This window comes from Gigantopelta aegis, chromosome 10 (genome assembly GCF_016097555.1).
Source record: "Gigantopelta aegis isolate Gae_Host chromosome 10, Gae_host_genome, whole genome shotgun sequence".
NCBI lineage: Eukaryota > Metazoa > Mollusca > Gastropoda > Neomphalida > Peltospiridae > Gigantopelta > Gigantopelta aegis.
In genome coordinates, this window is record NC_054708.1 from 48,290,417 (window position 1) to 48,308,961 (window position 18,545).

Sequence of the window (18,545 nt, forward strand, 5' to 3'; positions counted from 1 at the left end):
AGTTATTATTTCGTGCAGCTGCATGAATGCACCGGCCGATATCAAGACACTGTTAGTTCGGTACTAATTGCTTATTAATTGATGACTAGAGCTTTTACTGGTTTTATTGACAGTTTCCAAATTTTGAAATGTTTTTAAATTATATTTATTTTTATCAATCTAATTAAAATTAGCTCCACTGGCTAATTACTATTACCTATGGATCTAACAGCACCCCGTTGGAGCTCATGTCTAGTTGACCTTTCATTCGACCAATCAAAACCTTACTTGCAAAATAATGCCAGTGATTTAAAAAGAATTTGAAAACATTCGGGATTATGCCGAGGGTATATGAAATGATTCGGGTGAATTACGAAGTACATTTATGCCGGAAACTAATTTCAATATAAAATTTTATATAAAATTCATTTCAGGACAAAAAAAAAAAAAAAACGTGATGGTATAGCCATAAAATCTGTTTATACTAGTATACAATCCAGAGTTTATCACTGCACTTTTCCCCTGTTTTTTTAATGTTGAAATAGACCAACAAGTTCGCCTATTGCGTAAATAGTCTCGCCCGATATTTTTAGAATTTGTATGCCGAATAACGCTATAAAAGGCAAAGTGTAATTGGTCGATAATTAAATGTTATTTATAGATGAAATGTCACCTAGACATGGGAGTCCACACAATGCTGTTAGATCTACTAATAGACCAGCAGAGCTAATTTTAATCAGATTGTATTTTTATCATTCGCTAATCTACCAATTGATTTCTCGGGTACCCCATGTTGCAAAACTGCCACACGTTCTACCAACCTCGATTTCAGAAAAAAAGTATAACATTTAAAAAATGAGTATGTTACATGTTTAAAGTTTTTTTGTTTTGTTTAACAACACCACTATAACACATTGATTTAATAATCATCGGCTATTGGATGTCAAACACTACATTGTTTCCATTAGCAACAAAGAATCTTTTATATGCACCATTCCACAGTCAGGATAGCACATACCACAGCCTTTGATATACCAGTCGCGGTGCACTGGCTGGGATGAGAAATGGCCCATGGATCAAACCTAGACTGATTAGGTGAGCGCTTTACCCGCTCCGTACGTTACTTGTATGGTCAGGCGTGAGGGATTTATGCAAGGGTGGGAGATGGGTTACACTGTGGCGTACAAAGTATTGTGTTTGTGGAGGGGGGGGGGAGTCATGCTCCCAAGTAAACTATTTTTAGAAAAACTTGCTACATATACACATTTTCTGCTATCCTGGGCCTTCTATAAACCTCAAAGAAATTATTTACTTCAAACATCATGTACAATATTTGTCGATCAGTTACAATTACTGGCCCGTATGAATGATATCTCGATTACAGGGGCATAATCTCTAGTGGGGAGGGTCACAGACTATAGTGGGGGTAGGGTAGAAGCCATATCTTTGTTTTTATTTATACAGAGTAGGAAAAAAATGTGTTATTGACACAGTAGAAAGTGTTAAGCCAGAACTATTGTGAGATATGATTGCAAACTTCACTTGATGAGATATAAATCATATTTGACAAAAAAAACATGAAATAAGATATTATCAAAACAATTTAAATCTGTACCAGAAACCCTTATTCATTTATTTTGGTTCTGTCCATTAATACAAACATTTTGGTAAAACCTACAGGGATTGTTAAAAACAGAATGTACTCATATTACACATCTCCATTTTACTGTTACAGATATAATATTTCAAATACATGATATAGGGCAGATGATATATTAAATTTAATTATATTACTTGCAAAGCAGTATATATACAGGATGAAGTATATTGGGGTAGTACCAAATGTACAATCGTTTAAAAAAAATAATAACTTTTAATTACAATACTGAAAAGTTTCTTGCATTTCGCAATTGTGACTGGACCAAATTTGGTCAATCGTGGTTGATCTACAAACATTTCATTAAATAGTTCGTGCTTTGGGTTAAAAAGACGAGACTGGGTTCATATTTTTTAATATATCAAACAAGAATCAACTTGCATTAATACAGAGAAAATACTTTCATTATTTACAAATATCTTTCGCTTACACGCTCTCTCTCTCTCTCTCTCTCTCTCTCTCTCTCTCTCTCTCTCTCTCTCTCTCTCTCTCTCTCTCTCTCTCTCTCCTTTTGTCTAATTCTTATGCAAGTATCTTTTTATATACTATTTATTTTATTTGATCTATATTTATTTATTTATTCTGTCTTTTCTACTCTTCTTCTTTTTGTTCTTGCTTTTGTTTTCTGGAATTCCAATGGTGTATATTATAAATCCTATTGTTTTACTTGCTCCCAATATACATCTCACAATATATTTACAAAAGTTAAGATCAATATTTATTGACATAATTGTACATGAATGTGTGTTTTTATACTAACAATTATTGTTTCCAAATTGTTGTGCAAAATATTGTTTTCAACATGTCTTTATTAGTTAAATGTACAAATATAGCTTATTTTGTAAGGTGGTGAATTAGGAGTCCCCAATCCTAACACTACCAATGTATTTTGGGGCAATAAACAATTTAAAAAAACAAAAAAACAAAAAACAATTTACCATTTAAAAAAAAAAAACAATATGCAGGGCATCATCTTGCAGTTAATAGCTATTAACATATTTCTGAAACACATTATCCTGAAATTAGCACCTTATCACATGCACACAGACAAAAAATGTCATTCCATGGCAAAGTTGTTATTAAGAGTAATTGCTTCATATGATATAACAATTTTGTACATCACTGGTGTTTATATATTGGCATATACATATGTATACAAATGTTGTACATGGTGAAAAATGCATTTTAAAAATGTTGCATTTAACGTATCACCATTTTTGCAGTATGATGAAACAGACATTTTAAGACTAAGACTTGCTCATCAGATGATGATGATGATAACTAGTTTAACGTGCCCATATATCACTAGGGTTTCGAACACGCCCATCCCGAGTCCGAACTCCGATAAGATCGGTGGCCTGACTCGGGATGGGGGGGGGGGGGGGGGGGGGGGGGGGGGGGTGAAAATGGGCAGAATTTTGATAATAGCAATTAGTAAAATAGTTAATAGAATAAATAAAAAAAGAAAAAGGTTACAAGCCAAAAATAAAAAGAATTGACTGCTCGGCTGAATATTTATATAATTTGGAGCATTTTAGAAGGACAGTCCAAAATTAAATAAGAGAAAAAAGAGAGGATCGGACTATTTAATAATATTTTTAAAAAAGAAGTAATTTCGACATGGAATTTTGAATGCAGATCTAAAAGTTTAAAGTCCGATCGATATGTCCACGCGAGTGGCCTCGTTAAGGCCGTTTGGGTGCACAGCTTAAAGGGACGAGATGGGTTGCATCCCGTCAAGAAAACCCCTAGATTGACAGTCGATAGATGTTGAAGGTGTAGTGCTGTGCTGAAATACAGATCTTGAGAAGCCGGATCCGTCTGAACGAGAGAGAGTATCAGACTAGGGTATAGTCCAGTCGTCATGGGTTGGTATAGTGGTGTGGACGGGCTCGACTCCGGAGGATACGAGATGGTATCACTATAACGCAAGGTGAAGTCTAGAAAAAGAGTAGTAGGGCCGACCCCGCCCTCCTATTTCTTCTTAGAGTGGGGTGGTCAATCTTCCAGTGCTGCTAGGACAAGCTCGGACATGTAGAGACTAAACGCGAACAACCGTGGCGTTCTGCAGAATGGCCGTCATACGAGTCACGAAAAAAACAAGTCGACAGTCAGACGGAGAAATGACATGGAGGCAAGGAATCTCGCTAAAAAAAGAATCCAACCTGGTGGAGCAGGCTGTCGAAACGAGAAGCGTTCCAGCGTTCATTCAGTTCCAATGGCCGCATACATCCCAGTAGAAAACTTCACTTCGCTGACAAAAACAACGAAATGAAGGACCCCCAAGTCGAGCACACGAAAGCACGTGCAGTGTGTACAAGCGGAAGAAACACGTCTTACCGCGTGGAGCTCCAGACTGGGAATGTGCTCATCAGAAGGTGGATTCATTGGGAATGGAGCAAAATGGCTGCTCCTGTTATATATATTTATATGTCACTGTCACATTTTTACTGTTTTATTAATTAAATATACCTATATATTTGTTGATTAAGTAATACTGTGCATTAAATATCATTAACTATGCATACCAGTCTAAAAGTGTAGCCCGATTATTCCTTTAATTATTAAATCTATATACAGTTAAGATACACATTAATTATTTTTTTAAATTTTAGACGATGTCTATTATGTTTGCTTTTTTTTTCAGATAGCGATGCATGGAACAAACTTTTGTGTGTCTGCAAAAGATGGCTTAAAACTTCGTTTAACTAATGTTGTTAGGTATTTATCTGTTTCCTTGGTTAATTATTAATAATTAACTTTCCGTTACATTCATTACAATATAATGTCATCCCATTGGTCCAGATGCAACAACAGGAGTTTGTTCATATCTCAATGAATGTAAAAATGACATTGTCAGGGAACATCATATATATCTGATGACATCATTTTATATTGGTAATTGGTCTTACTGAGCATTATTGTTTCACAAAAACAATTATTCAAAATAAAATCTGAACTTTTAATGTTATTATTAGTAAGTATGTTTCAGATTGAATTATAAGTATTGTCTGAAATTTCTTTTACGTTCATCTGGGTATGAAAAAAAATCATCCGCAAACTAATGTGAGAGAAACAGTTTGCAGAAGATTTTTTTTGTTCATAACCCGATGAACGTAAAAGAAATAATAGACAATCCTTAAATATTACATACAAATTATTTTTAATGTTTGAATTCATGTTCAGAAGAACAAGAATATAAATGCATGACTTTTGTTCTTCTTTATTTTTTTTATTACTAATATATTACTATTAATGCCAGTAAAATATAATTGTAAGTTAGAAGGTATGTGCACCTGTTGTAACCAAGGGAGCTAACTCTAGCACTATATAAGCACCACACGCAGTAAAAATCAACTAGTATGAGCTACAATTCGGCAAACTAAGTCAAAATTACCCAAATGGCTCCATTTCTTATCAATGAACTGTTCCAAATTATGTGCCAAATTACCCACTACCAACTCTGGTCAGGCTTCTGGTGTTCTCTTGCACTTGCCAGCGCGGGCGGTCCCTCCTCCCACCCATCCCAAACGGTTGACACCCTTTCTGGTTCTGGACAGAGGAGCCAGCATGGGTCAGCACCTGCGCCCATGGTAGGTGTGCGCTACAACAGTTTGCTCTGAATGTGCATGTTAATTAAGTCCTATGACCTGACGTGATCTGACCTTAAAATCAGTCTCTCTCCCATCTACCAGCCATCATGAGAATACAAAATTAATGTTTCATTTCATTCATAATTTAACGGATTTTTTTTGGGGGGGGGGGCACAAAACTGAGTTCATTTGAAAATATTTCCTGTGTTTGCATTGGTTAATAACCAGGGTAACAGAAAATGACATGGAGTGAAAGGGCATGTTATACATTTTTATATCATGTGTCATTTGAAGAGCATATATAAAGTAATAGAGAAAGTATTAATATTTTTAGTCTAGTTTATGTTGGACATAATGGTCATAATTTACAAAAATGTGAATTTGACCCTATTATTTCAGGGGGGGGGTGGGGGGGGGGAATTGGCTACCTGATTTATCAGCTAGTGTGACAGACAAACCAGAATAGTTAAGCAAATTGAAGATGGTATCGTTAATGAAGAACCTATGTTTAACAGCTTATTGGTTTGGGATACACCGGGTTCAAGTGAAGCTCATTCAAAGGATATAGAGTTTACATTTCCAATTAGGATGTGTACTGAATATCAAATCCAGAAGTAGCAAACACTATACCATGTCCATCTGTTGAGTATGCAGGATTCTGTCCAGGTTATATTGAGTGAACAGTAACCCCAACAACTTCTGCTGTGTGTTGGGTGTACTCTCCGGGTTCTGTTGTGTGTTGAGTGCACACTCCTGGTTTTGTTGTGTATTTGGTGATCTCTCCGGGTTCTGTTGTGTGTTCAGTGATCTCTCCAGGTTATATTGCATGTCCGGTGATCTCTCCAGGTTCTGTTGTGTGTCCAGTGACCTCTCCAAGTTCTACTGTGTGTCCAGTGATCTATCCAGGTTCTGCTGTGTGTCCAGTGATCTCTCCAGGTTCTATTGTGTGTTCAGTGATTTCTCCAGATTCTGTTGCGTATTTGGTGATCTCTCTGGGTTCTGTTATGTGTCCAGTGGTCTCTCCAGGTTTTATTGTGTGTTCGGTGATCTCTCCAGGTTCTGTTGTGAGTCCAGTGATATTTCTAGGTTCTGTTGTGCGTCCAGTGATCTCTCCCGGTTATATTGTGTGTTCAGTGATCTCTCCAGGTTCTGTTGTGTGTTCAGTGATCTATCCAAGTTCTGTTGTGAATCCAGTGATCTCTCCAGGTTCTGTTGTGTGTTCAGTGATCTCTCCAGGTTATATTGTGTGTTCAGTGATCTATCCAGGTTCTGTTGTGTGTTCAGTGATCTATCCAGGTTCTGTTGTGTGTTCAGTGATCTCTCCAGGTTCTGTTGTGAGTCCAGTGATAGTTCCAGGTTCTTTTATGTGTTCAGTGATCTCTCCAGGTTCTATTGTGTTCAGTGATCTCTTCAGGTGCTGTGTTCAGAGATATCTCCAGGTTATGTATGATGTGTGTTCAGTGATATCTCCAGACTATGTTATGGGCAGTGTTCTCTCCGTGTTTTATTCAGTGTTAAGTGATCAGTCCTCCAGTTTCTGTTGTGTGTGTGCTAAATTATTTTGTGGGTCTGTTGTGTGTGCTACATCATGATCATGGTATGTTGTATGTGTGTTCTGTCATGTTCTTCTTCAGGTTTTGTTGTGTGTACTATGTCACGTTCAGGTTCTGTTGTGTGTGCCACATCATGTTCAGGTTTTGTTGTGAGTTCTCTATTATGTTCAGGTTCTGTTGTGAGCGCTATGTCATGTTCAGGTTTTGTCGCAAGTGACTGGATAAGGGCCATGGTATGTGCTGTCCTGTGTGGGGAAGTGCATATACAAGATACCTTGTTGCATTAGAAAAAATGTAGCGGGTTTCCTCTGATGACTACGAGTCATAATTACCAAATGTTTGACATCCAACAGCCGATGATTAATTAATAAATGTGCTCAAGTGGTGTCGTTAAACAAAACAATCAAATAAACTGTCACAAGTGCTATGTCATGTTCATTTGTTTTATGGTGATTATCTTCTCATGTTCAGCTTTTTGCTATGTTATGTTCAGGTCTTGTCATTGATGTGCCAAGTTCAGTTATGTATGCTATATATCATGTTCAGGTCCTGTTGTGTGAGCTATGTCATGTTCAGGTCCTGTTGTGTGAGCTATGTCATGTTCAGGTCCAGTTGTGTGAGCTATGTCATGTTCAGGTCCTGTTGTGTGAGCTATGTCATGTTCAGGTTCTGTTGTGTGAGCTATGTCATGTTCAGGTCCTGTTGTGTGAGCTATATCATGTTCAGCTTATGTTGTGTGTGCTTTGTGATGTTCAGCTTCTGTTGTGCATGCTATTTTGTGCTAATGTTTTGGTGTGTGTGTTGTGGCATGTTCACATTCAACATTCTGTTGCAAATATTTGTTAACTGTAAAGTTAATCAAAATTCATATATCTTGCTGTCGTTTATGTTGAGGCCACATTCACTTTATTCGCCTTTTAACCTTATGTCTGATTACACTGTCTTCTGTTACTGGACTTTGTCCTGGATAACTTACAATTGCATCTGTATGTGCAATATTGTTAATCCATAATGTCTACATATAGACTACTATAAATCTTCAAAGGCAGCTGAAAGACGAAACTTTATCACCGTAACATACAATTAAATACATCCAAAATCAGTGCAATTATGCTTGCACTGTGGTCATATATGTCACATACAACATTATTATGAATTAAAATTGTATCTACAGATACACATTACAATGTGCTTCGATTAAAAAAAACTTCAAAATATATATTTGTTTTTCAATGTTTTTATTATTATAATTATGGTGCACATAAAATAGCAAACCATACAAACAATAATATTACTGCAATTCCTATTTATATATACAGACACGATTCTTGTCTGTTGCCAAATGGTTCATTGCATGCATTATCAATTTTTTTTCCATATTAGACCAGGCTCTCACGACGACAAAAGTCATATTATTTTTAGGATTCAAGCACATAAAAATATTGATATAATGTATGCCCTATTGTACTTCGCATTTGTAATTTCTATCACAAACCAATAACAAAGAATGCATATGGGTCGTATTTGGCACATACGACCTATGTCAGAAATAATTATATAACTAACACTATTTAAAAAGGGTGTATCTACCACATACGATCAGTCGTGTTCACATAATGGACAGCAAGCTAATCGGAGGAAAGTCGTATCTGTCTGTTACGTGACAATATGTAATCGGGGATGGCGATTCCAATATGCAAAAAAGACTTTTTAGGACGTATCTGCCACTTACAACCTTTTAGCTCTCACACGACAATATAGTTGCAGTTTTTAATGTACTCGGGTGTCTTTAAGTAAACATTCCTTGTCTTTTTTTGTATCCAAAATAATTTGGCAATATGTTATAATGTTACAAAATATCTAGCTGCAATTATAATACATTTGTAATGTGTTCGTGTGAATATCAATTTATTTAAAAACAACATACAGGATACACATATTAGATAATTTATATTGTTTGAGTATATTCAACTTAAACTAAGTTCTTGTACACCTCAATACAGTAGTCCAGCTTTTTCATATATAATGTCACAAGAAGGTTAAATAAAATAATAATTTCCTGCTTGTTGTATTTATGTTTTCAGTTCTGTTGTGGTGGAAAGCATATCCAAGTTCATGATCTTCATATGTAAAATGTTACCGACTGTTATTATGTGTAAGTATTTATTTACTTTTACATGTACATTAATAACCAACTATTAGATTGGGTACATCATTTTACTGGAAGTGGAAACCATTTCCTTATACATGTCCACCCAAATGTAAACATATAGTATTTAAAATTTAAATCCATCCGACATCATTTTAGTGAAACTAGAACCCATTTTGTTATACACGTGTATCCGAATGTAAACATGTAGTACTTAAAAATTTTAATCGGCCTCAGTGCGTAGTGGTTAAGCCATCGGACATAAGGCTGGTAGGTACTGGGCTCATACCCCAGTATCGGCTCCCACTCAGAACAAGTTTTACAACTCAATGGGTAGGTGTATAAGGCCACTACACCGACATCTCTCACTAACCACTAACCACTAACCCACTATCCTGAACATATAGTTGAGGTATGTGCCCAGGACAATGTGCTTGAATCTTAATTAGATATAAATCCGGAAATAAGTTGAATGAATGAATAAAAAATTTAATCCATTACTGCATATCATTTTAGCGGAACTGGAACCCATTTCCTTATACACGTGCAGGGTGCAGGGCGGGACGTAACCCAGTGGTAAAGCTCTGCTTGTGATCGATCCCTGTCGATGGGCCTATTGGACTATTTTTCACTCCAGCAATTGCACCACGACTGGTATATCAAAGGTTGTGGTATGTGCTATCTTGTCTGTGGGATGGTGCATATAAAATGTCCCTTGCTACTAATGGAAAAATGTAGCAGGTTTCCTCTCTAAGACTATATGTCAAAATTTACCAAATGTTTGACATCCAATAGTCAGTGATAAATAAGTCAATGTGCTCTAGTGGTGTCGTTAAACAAAACAAACTTATATATATATATATATATATATATATATATATTTATATACGGTGTGTATATATATATATTTATATATATATATATATATATATATATATATATATATATATATATATATATATATATACATTGTGTATTTATATATACATGTATATATATATACTAGGTGGCAATAAAAACGCAATCTCGGAAATGATCATGGTTTATTTTATTATGCGAGATCCCACAAAAATGAAACTGATGCCACCAGTGAGACCAACCACTGGCCCATCTGACTGGCACTGTCAGCCGCCAACAGTGAATTGCACATAACGTCTCTGGCGATGTCAACGTCATGGGGGTCAGTATTTCGTGTGACCTCCATGTGCTGCGATGCACGCCTGCAGCCTCCTAGGCATGGACATGCACAGGCGCCTCACCACACGTCGTGGGATGGCTGCCCAGTGATGCTGCAATGCCTGCTGTAGCTCAGCGAAGTTCTGTGGTGGATTCGGTTGGTTTTGAACACGACGTCCCAGCTCGTCCCACATGTGCTCTATTGGGTTCATGTCCGGGGAAACTGCTGGCCAGTCCAACACAGTGACATGGTGGGCACGAAGAAACGCCTGTGTACGCCTGGCAGTGTGCGGCCGAGCGTTGTCTTACTGGAAGACGAGCCTGTTTCCGCCATGCCGTCTCATCAATGGGAGGAGGACCGGCCGCAGGATGTTGTCGACGTAGTGTTGAGCATTAAGGTTTCCCTGTACCACCACGAGTTCGGACCGGAAGTCAGCATTGATGGCGTCCCAAACCATGACTCCGCCGCCCCCGTAGCGGTCCCTCTCCAGAACACAGGCCTGCGCGACACGTTCTCCGCGACGGCGGTAAATGCAACGACGTCTGTCCGTGACACTCACGTTAAATCTCGATTCATCCGAGAAGATGACATCTCGCCATCTCCTGGGTCGCAAATGCCCACCATTCCTGGCCCATAAGAGTCTTGCTTGACGATGTCTGTGCAGGAGGATACGGCCACGGTAGGGTCGGTGGCAATGCAGTCGTGCTGCGGCAAGACGTCTCCGGACAGTTCGGGCGCTGATGAGTCGTCCCCTGGTTCCCACTTCAGTCCTGGCAGTGCTTGCGGCTGTCAAAAACCGATTGCGCAGGTGCCGCAACCGTATGCTCCGGTCCTGTCTATTGGTCGTTGGTGTGCCCGAACGACACGTGGTGTGCCCGAACGACGGCGGTAATGGTTGACGGTCCCTGTCGAGTTTCCGGCATTCAACAAGCCAATGGCTTGATATCGGGTTGAGGAGGCATCGTGTAGGAGTGAGATACTCATTGCCACCCGCGTGTTCTGAGTGTGCCCGGGTATCAGGAAATGCACATGCAAAGTGTTATTTCGCCAAGTGGTTGCGTGTGCGCGATTTAACGGATAATGCGTTTTTAGCGTTGTTCCCCTTATGTTGGGAACAGGCCGGAAGTCGACCTTTACATGCTGCTGAAATAATGTGTACCACTGTACCATGTACATTGACGAATAGCGTCAACGAAGTCCAACCGGAACGTATATTATTTTGACAAAAGGAAATTGCGTTATTAATGCCGGCTAGTATATATATATATATATATATATATATATATATATATATATATATACGTTAGATATATATATATATATATATATATATATATATATATATATATATTACCAGAGTGTTTTTCGGTATCATCAATATCATATATTAGGAATAAAAATTGTATTATGCGAGCCTTTGGCGATACCGAAATACATGAGGGTAATAATCTCTTTATTATATAAACTCAAGCTTAATACAACATGTTTTTGTAAACTGTACAGCAATTTGAATTCCAGTCCGCCATTACTAGATATTCAAATGCCGTAAGAATATGTGGCGCAGTGTATTTTTGAATGGAAATGACATCATTTTGGATGTCCTTACATCAAAATAAAGTTATGCCTAACGTTTTTTGTTTTCTGAATGCTGGACAGCTTTCAGTGTCAAATTGCCATTGAAATGTTTTTATTTGATGACTATGAATGCATATGTCAATCATAGAGTGTCACCCAAGTACGTTGGTTAAATGTCAATAAACCTAGTGCCGAGACCTCGACTAATTTACATCTAATTCGCAAAGTTATCAAATTCTTAAAGTATGTGATCTGAAAAATATCACATACTTTGATTGCACTGAAAATGTAAGATATTATATGATAAATAAATATATATACACACACATGCACTTCAGCATACTAATTAGGATAAGTCAGTGTGATTGGTTTCATTCTTGCTTGTATGATGGTTAGCTGATCCTAAAGAATATATTTAACCCAAAGTTTATTCACACAACAATATAGTCTTGTCTTTCTCAGATTTTGTTTCATCAGCGTGGTTTCAAGGAAACATTCCAGTATTCAAAGCAGATGTTCCAGTTCTCAACAACTACTTAAACCCAGTCATAGTATGTACAGAATTGCTTGTTTGTCTCTACATAGTAACAGTTCTAAACAATAATGCCTTTAATTGCTCTTATCTTGGTGTTGTAGACGGGAGTAGGAAGGTGAAATTTCACCGAAACTTCCAACCTCATATTTTCCCAATCGGAATTTATCCTATTTGTGAAGTCACCCAGCCTACGAATGTAACTACAAACAATTGACAGAAGCTTATTAATGTATTTTTAACCAGAAAATCACAGAGATTTCTTACCTTCCGCTTCGGCGCCAATTCCAACAAGTGCCCGTCACGTGACCATAAAAGACATTCATGTGCTGCATGGTCACCTTAATTACTCCTGCCAAATTGCTTACTGCAACGCCAAATAGTCCCCTAAATAAACATGTCTTAACCCCTGCATAAATGCAATTAAATTCCAAGGAATTTAATATGAGGTTTTAAAAATTTGTAGTTGAAGCTATGGTCTCGTGAATATTTTAATTATTTGATCATAGAGAACAATCATCCACATGCATGCATTGTTTTTGTTCCCATGACATGACATTGTTCTATATCTCTTGGTGGCAGTTGTTAATGTAAGCCACATGACAATGTGTTGGTTCAATATGAGTGACTCAAGGACAAGGTGCTTTCTTCTTAACTCTCTAATTTATCTTACAAAATATGGCAGAAGACCTGTTTGTTGTATTAAGGCAGATGGTCATGTGTATTTGGTCTATTTTTACAAAAAGGGGCAAATAACAGTAAAGGTAGTACTAGACCAAATAACTTCCGGCTGGGTCAAAGTTCGAGGTGCACCGAACTTTTGATAGAGAAGTGAACACCACAAGTCCTGTGATTGGTTATAAATGTGAGTGTGTTGGTTGTAAAAAATAATAGTTTTATCTGGGTTAAAAAAAAATGCAATTTTATTTCATCTAGTACCAATGTGTCAAGTAGTCTTGTGCTTGAAACATGTATGGGGTACCTGTAAAACAAAGTACTCGAATTTTGTGCGGAACTAGGGTAGTCATAGACGCTACCCGTTATCTCAGAGCAGCTTGACCCCCATTTTTTTCTGATTCACTTTAAGTGTGAGGGGTGGTAGTATTTATATCCGTGGCGTTTATGTCGGTTGATACGTTGCAGGTACGAGTTTTAGCCACATATGTTACTATTGTCGTCTATGGGATTTGATTTAGTAGTATACACCCTATAGATATTGCAGCTGTAATATTTTCCACAAAACTGTAAATAAACAAGGATGCACATAAAAAGCATTATCTCGCCTTCATGTAAAATTCTTTAATCTCATTGGTTGTTTGCCGTTGGACAAATCACTTATACCCCTGTGGGCAGAGCCAAATTCTCTTATACACCGTCTGTAATTTCCAACAGTTTCCAGCCACCCCAGTTAATGCTAAAGCAATAATTAGATTATAAATAACATTGATAATCAATCAAGTATACATAATTAATTTTATTTTTACTATATTACAAACATTTGAAGTTAAAAACTCGTTTATTGATGGAACTATTTTTCGTCACTGGCAAGTGGTTTCGTTCGCGTCCGTGTGGTACAGCTCCGTTAATAAATTGTTAACAATTATTGTCTGGCGTTATTTTGATTATTTGGCTATATGGTTTAACATGTCGGCAAGATAAATTCGTTGTAGAAGCATTTCTCGTGGTATATGGCTTTTTATGTACCCTCTGTGTGCTCTTTTACCCCCTCGCCTTCGTCTCTGGGTAAAAGAACACACAGAAAAAGCCATATACCCCTCGTGATGCTTCTACAACTTTTATTATCACTGGATATGATACTTGGCCAAGCAGGTGCATTAAAAAAGCTTGTGGTTAAAATTATATACCCACCCAAAATGTCCACTGTTATGGTATACAAAAGCATTGTTATCGTTATGAAATTGTAAAACTCCATAAAATACTAAGTGTTTAACTTAAAAATGCAAGTAAGCCACTCACAAATATAAGTTTCTTAAATTTCAATTTTAAGTTGCACCTTTTATTTTTCATTTTATTGTCTATAGGGTGTATACATACTACCAAATCAAATCCCATAGATGACAATAGTAACGTGTGGCTAAAACTACTATCAATCGACATAAACACCATGGATATAAATATTACCACCCCTCATCCTTAAAGAGAATCAGAAAAAAATGGGGGTGAAAGTGCTCATTTCAGAGATAATGGGTAGCGTCTATGACTGACTACCTTAGTTCCGCACAAAATTTGAGTAATGTTTTTTACAGGTACCCCAAACATGTTTCAAGCACAAGGCTACTTGACACAGTGGTACTAGATGAAATACAATTGCATACATTTTTTGCCCAGATGAAGTTATTTGTTTTTACAACTAACACACTCACATTTATCACCAATCACAGGACTTGTGTTAACTTCTCTATCAAAAGTTTGGTGCACCTTGAACTTTGACCCAGCCGGAAGTTATTTGGTTTAGTACTACCTTTACCATTATATTATCTACAAAAAGGACCCCCAAAAATTACTAGTTTGACAGTTATCCACCAGATGGCACTGTCACATCTAGGTAAAGCTTAGATCAACATGTTAAGTACTTGAATACTAGCTGGGTGTCTTTATAGACATTTTCAATGTCACACTTATTGTGTGTTTTTACCATTAGTTTAATGAAGTATCCTGGAAGAATGAGAAACCCATCATTTATATTTTGGAAGCATGAGAAACCCATTATTTATATTTTTCATTCAAGAAATCTGTTTTTAAAAGCCATTTGCATGATTGCATTACTGAAATACATTGCAGATGGCACAAATACCATGGGTGGGACGTAGCCCAGTGGTAAAGTGCTCATTTGATGCGCAGTCGGTTTGGGATCAATCGCCGTTGGTGGGCCCATTGGGGCTATTTCTCATTCTAGCCAGTGCACCATGACTGGTATATCAAAGGCCATTGTATGTGTTATCCTGTCTGTGGGATGGTGTATATAAAATATCCCTTACTACACCACACACCATAGTGACGTCATAGTTTACAATGGTTGTATGATTTCGTAGCGCTAAAATAGCTTTGAAAATATGGGCCCAGGGATCCATAAACTAGTGTAACAAAGGCCATGGTATGTGCTATCGTGTCTGTGGGATGTTGCAGTTAAAAGATATGTTGCTGTAAGCTAAAAGTATCCCATGGCATGGTGGTGGTGGTGGGTTTCGTTCGTCTCTCAACCATATGTCCAATGCTAATTAAAATTAAACATTTCTTTTTCATTTCCTTTAAAGCCCATGGATTTATTTTCATTATCTCCCAGTTTACACTTAAACCCACAATCTTGTTCAATTAAAATGTTGCTCTTGGAAGTCTGGAATATGGTAACAAATACATGTATATCCAAAGCTTTTTGATTTAATGCAAAACAATTTTTATGGTATTCCAAATTGTACACCACATGCTATCACAACGTTTCCATGTTCCATACGGATATATAGTACTGTCTGCTAATAATTTTTCTGATAAGCTGTTGTTGTTTTTCCAGTGTTTGACGATTACTTCATACATTATAGTATCTATTTTCCTGAACGAATATGGCATGGGAGTGAGCACCCTTCTTTTGTGTTTCTGTAAGTAATATTAGTTCAAATAAATATATAATTAGACATGTCTCGTTAGATAATTTCAAGTAAATTCAGTTAAAATATATTTTCCCTCTCAATACCCTTGTTCAGAAACAGCTGTAACCATGATGTATTAACAAATTTTGTCAAAACTAATAAACATACTACACATATATATTTTCACAGCGATATAAAACATGCAGTGAAGCTATGTTCACTCAAAAACAACAAGCAGATATAAGTGGCGGTAAATGGCTCGCCTTTCAAGGCTGCCAAATTTTATTTAATTAGGTTTTTGTTTGTTCTTAAAATTCAAATGATTATCTTTAGTAATGTTACAATTAAGAAGAAGTAATACAACTTAATACCACACTTTTTTGAGTGAAGGTGCGGCAAATAAACCGCACTAACAAGTACATGTACAAAGTAAAACCAAAATCTTTCTAAACAAGGGTGGGAAGGGAGGGTGAAATTCTTATTTTTCTTAAATTACTGGCAATTTTTTCAAAAAGAATAAAAACAAAGCACCACAGTGCTCGCTCAAGTATGACTGAAGACATCCAAATTAGCATAATTTGGTTGAGTATAAAATATGGAATCCGAGTAAGTATAAAATACAGAATCCGAGGGAGAAAGTATAAAATTGGGTATTTGTGGAGAAAATAGTCTTTTGGTTAGACTCTGTATATATATTAAATTCAAATGTGCCTGTAGTCATCACAAAAATGAAGTAAAATGGCATCATAAGCTTGCCACAGTGTAAATACTTAATAAGATACTTTTTTTAAAGTTTTGTTTTGGTTGAGTGAGTTGTGATGGTGGGTGGATGCCTTGAACTACATGTCCATACAAAAATACAAGCAAATAATGTGATTTACTAATTGAAATAAATTTACTGAAAAATCTATAGAGGGTGACAGACAGGCTAAATGTGATGTCACAGTTTCCGTGACATGTTTTACACACAGTTCTTTGACAGAGATTCTTAGAGTAGATGCTGTTTACAGCGAGTAGTAGCACATTACAATTTCTCAAATTATTTATGCAAAGGTTATGGGTGAGATTTATAAATTTGTATTACAAATAAATGTGAAAATAGCAAAATAAAGTGGAAGTAATTTGGTGACAGAGCCAATGTAGTTTTTAGTAGCATTTCAGCTTGTAAAAAAAAAAAAGAGAGAGAGAAGAAGAAGAAGAAAATTCTGTTAGTCATATACATAAACAGAATAAACTTTATAAAATGTTTTGAATTTAAAACTGATTTGTTTGATTTATATTTTTATTTCAGTGAAGGATAAGGAGATAAATGACGGAAGCAAAGATAAACCATACTACATGACTAAAACACTCCAAGAGCATTTTAGTTAGACTTAATACACATTTTACCCACTAAGTTGTAACACTTTTTCATGGCAATGGAACATTATGGTGTTCTTAATAAAATGTATAACAAAAACATTTTCAATATTATAATTTCCTATAAACTGACAATACAATTTTTATTCAAAATGGTCAAAGGGCGGGATGTAGCACAGTTGTAAAGCACTCACTTGATGCGCGCTCGGTTTGGGATCGATCCCCGTCAGTGGGCTATTTCTCATTCCAGCCAGTGCACCACAACTGGTATATCAAAGGTATGTGCTATCCTATCTGTGGGATATTGTATATAAATGATCCCTTGCTTCTAATCGAAAAATGTAGCAGGTTTCCTCTCTGAGACTATATGTCAAAAATTACCAAATGTTTGACATCCAATAACCGATGAATTAATAAATCAATGTGCTCTAGTGGTGTCATTAAACAAAATAAACTTCTTCAAAATGATCAAGTGTCCGAAACAAATAATGACATAAAATTAACATCACCCAGACATTTGAGATGCATTAGCTATACATTAATTTGATTTTCAGCTGGGGCATTATATATAGACACTCTCACTCCCTCACCCACCCACCCCCAGCTACTGACACAAATATACACTTAACCATTTTCAGGGATCTGAAGCAAATTTCACAAAACATAAATTTATGTTTGCCACTAGCTGTTATACATGTTATAAGTTTACATATGTTTGACATCTATTTCATACAGAAAATTACATCATTACAGAAGATGTAATGAAAAAAAGAAGAAATATGTATACTTTAAACTATTAGTTGTATTGTTGGTAGTATAAAGTGAAGTTTAGTCATAGATTTATGTTTACGTGCAAAATTAGGTTTACAATTTTTTGTGACATTGATCCCCAATTCTTTCCTGATTATTTTGAGCAGTATGATTTTCACTTCCAACATTATGAGGAGTGTTTTTCACTCTCTTTTTATTTTTTGGCAGATATTTTCTAATAACAATTTGTTTGCTGTCTGTCAACTATTCCTTTGAAGTCTATCTTCTATAGTTTCTATTGAACTGTTTTGAAACTTTGTGCAGTGATACTTTGAGGTACCCTTCACTCACTAATAGAGAGAGATTTTAGAAATTGTGAATTTTTATTGAATGTTTTGAAAATCTGAACGTATATTTTCTTCTAGAGTTTTGATCAGATAGTTCTGAAAGTTTGTACTATGATTCTTTGAGGCAATCTTCACAAACTAACAGAGATATTTTGGTAATTTTGAATTTGTTAATGTTTATTACATTTAAACATTTTAAAATTTATAGAAATTCAACATTTAAAATGTACACATCTATCTTCTAGAGTTTTGATTGTATAGTTCTGAAA

General features: G+C 36.3%; 1 protein-coding gene across 3 annotated transcripts in view; it reads left to right on the plus strand.

Annotated features, from left to right (window-relative positions):
* The window catches only part of LOC121384359 (choline transporter-like protein 4), a 90,984-nt gene extending 73,607 nt beyond the window's left edge, over nt 1–17,377 (plus strand). For all 3 annotated transcript variants that reach the window (XM_041514721.1, XM_041514723.1, XM_041514722.1), the window contains 5 exons: nt 4,284–4,357; nt 8,867–8,937; nt 12,146–12,234; nt 15,745–15,829; nt 17,112–17,377. In XM_041514721.1, coding sequence (XP_041370655.1) covers nt 4,284–4,357; nt 8,867–8,937; nt 12,146–12,234; nt 15,745–15,829; nt 17,112–17,191 — 399 coding nt within the window. In that variant the 3' untranslated portion in view covers nt 17,192–17,377. The remainder of the gene's footprint in view (nt 1–4,283; nt 4,358–8,866; nt 8,938–12,145; nt 12,235–15,744; nt 15,830–17,111) is intronic.
* The last annotated feature ends 1,168 nt before the right edge of the window (nt 17,378–18,545 follow it).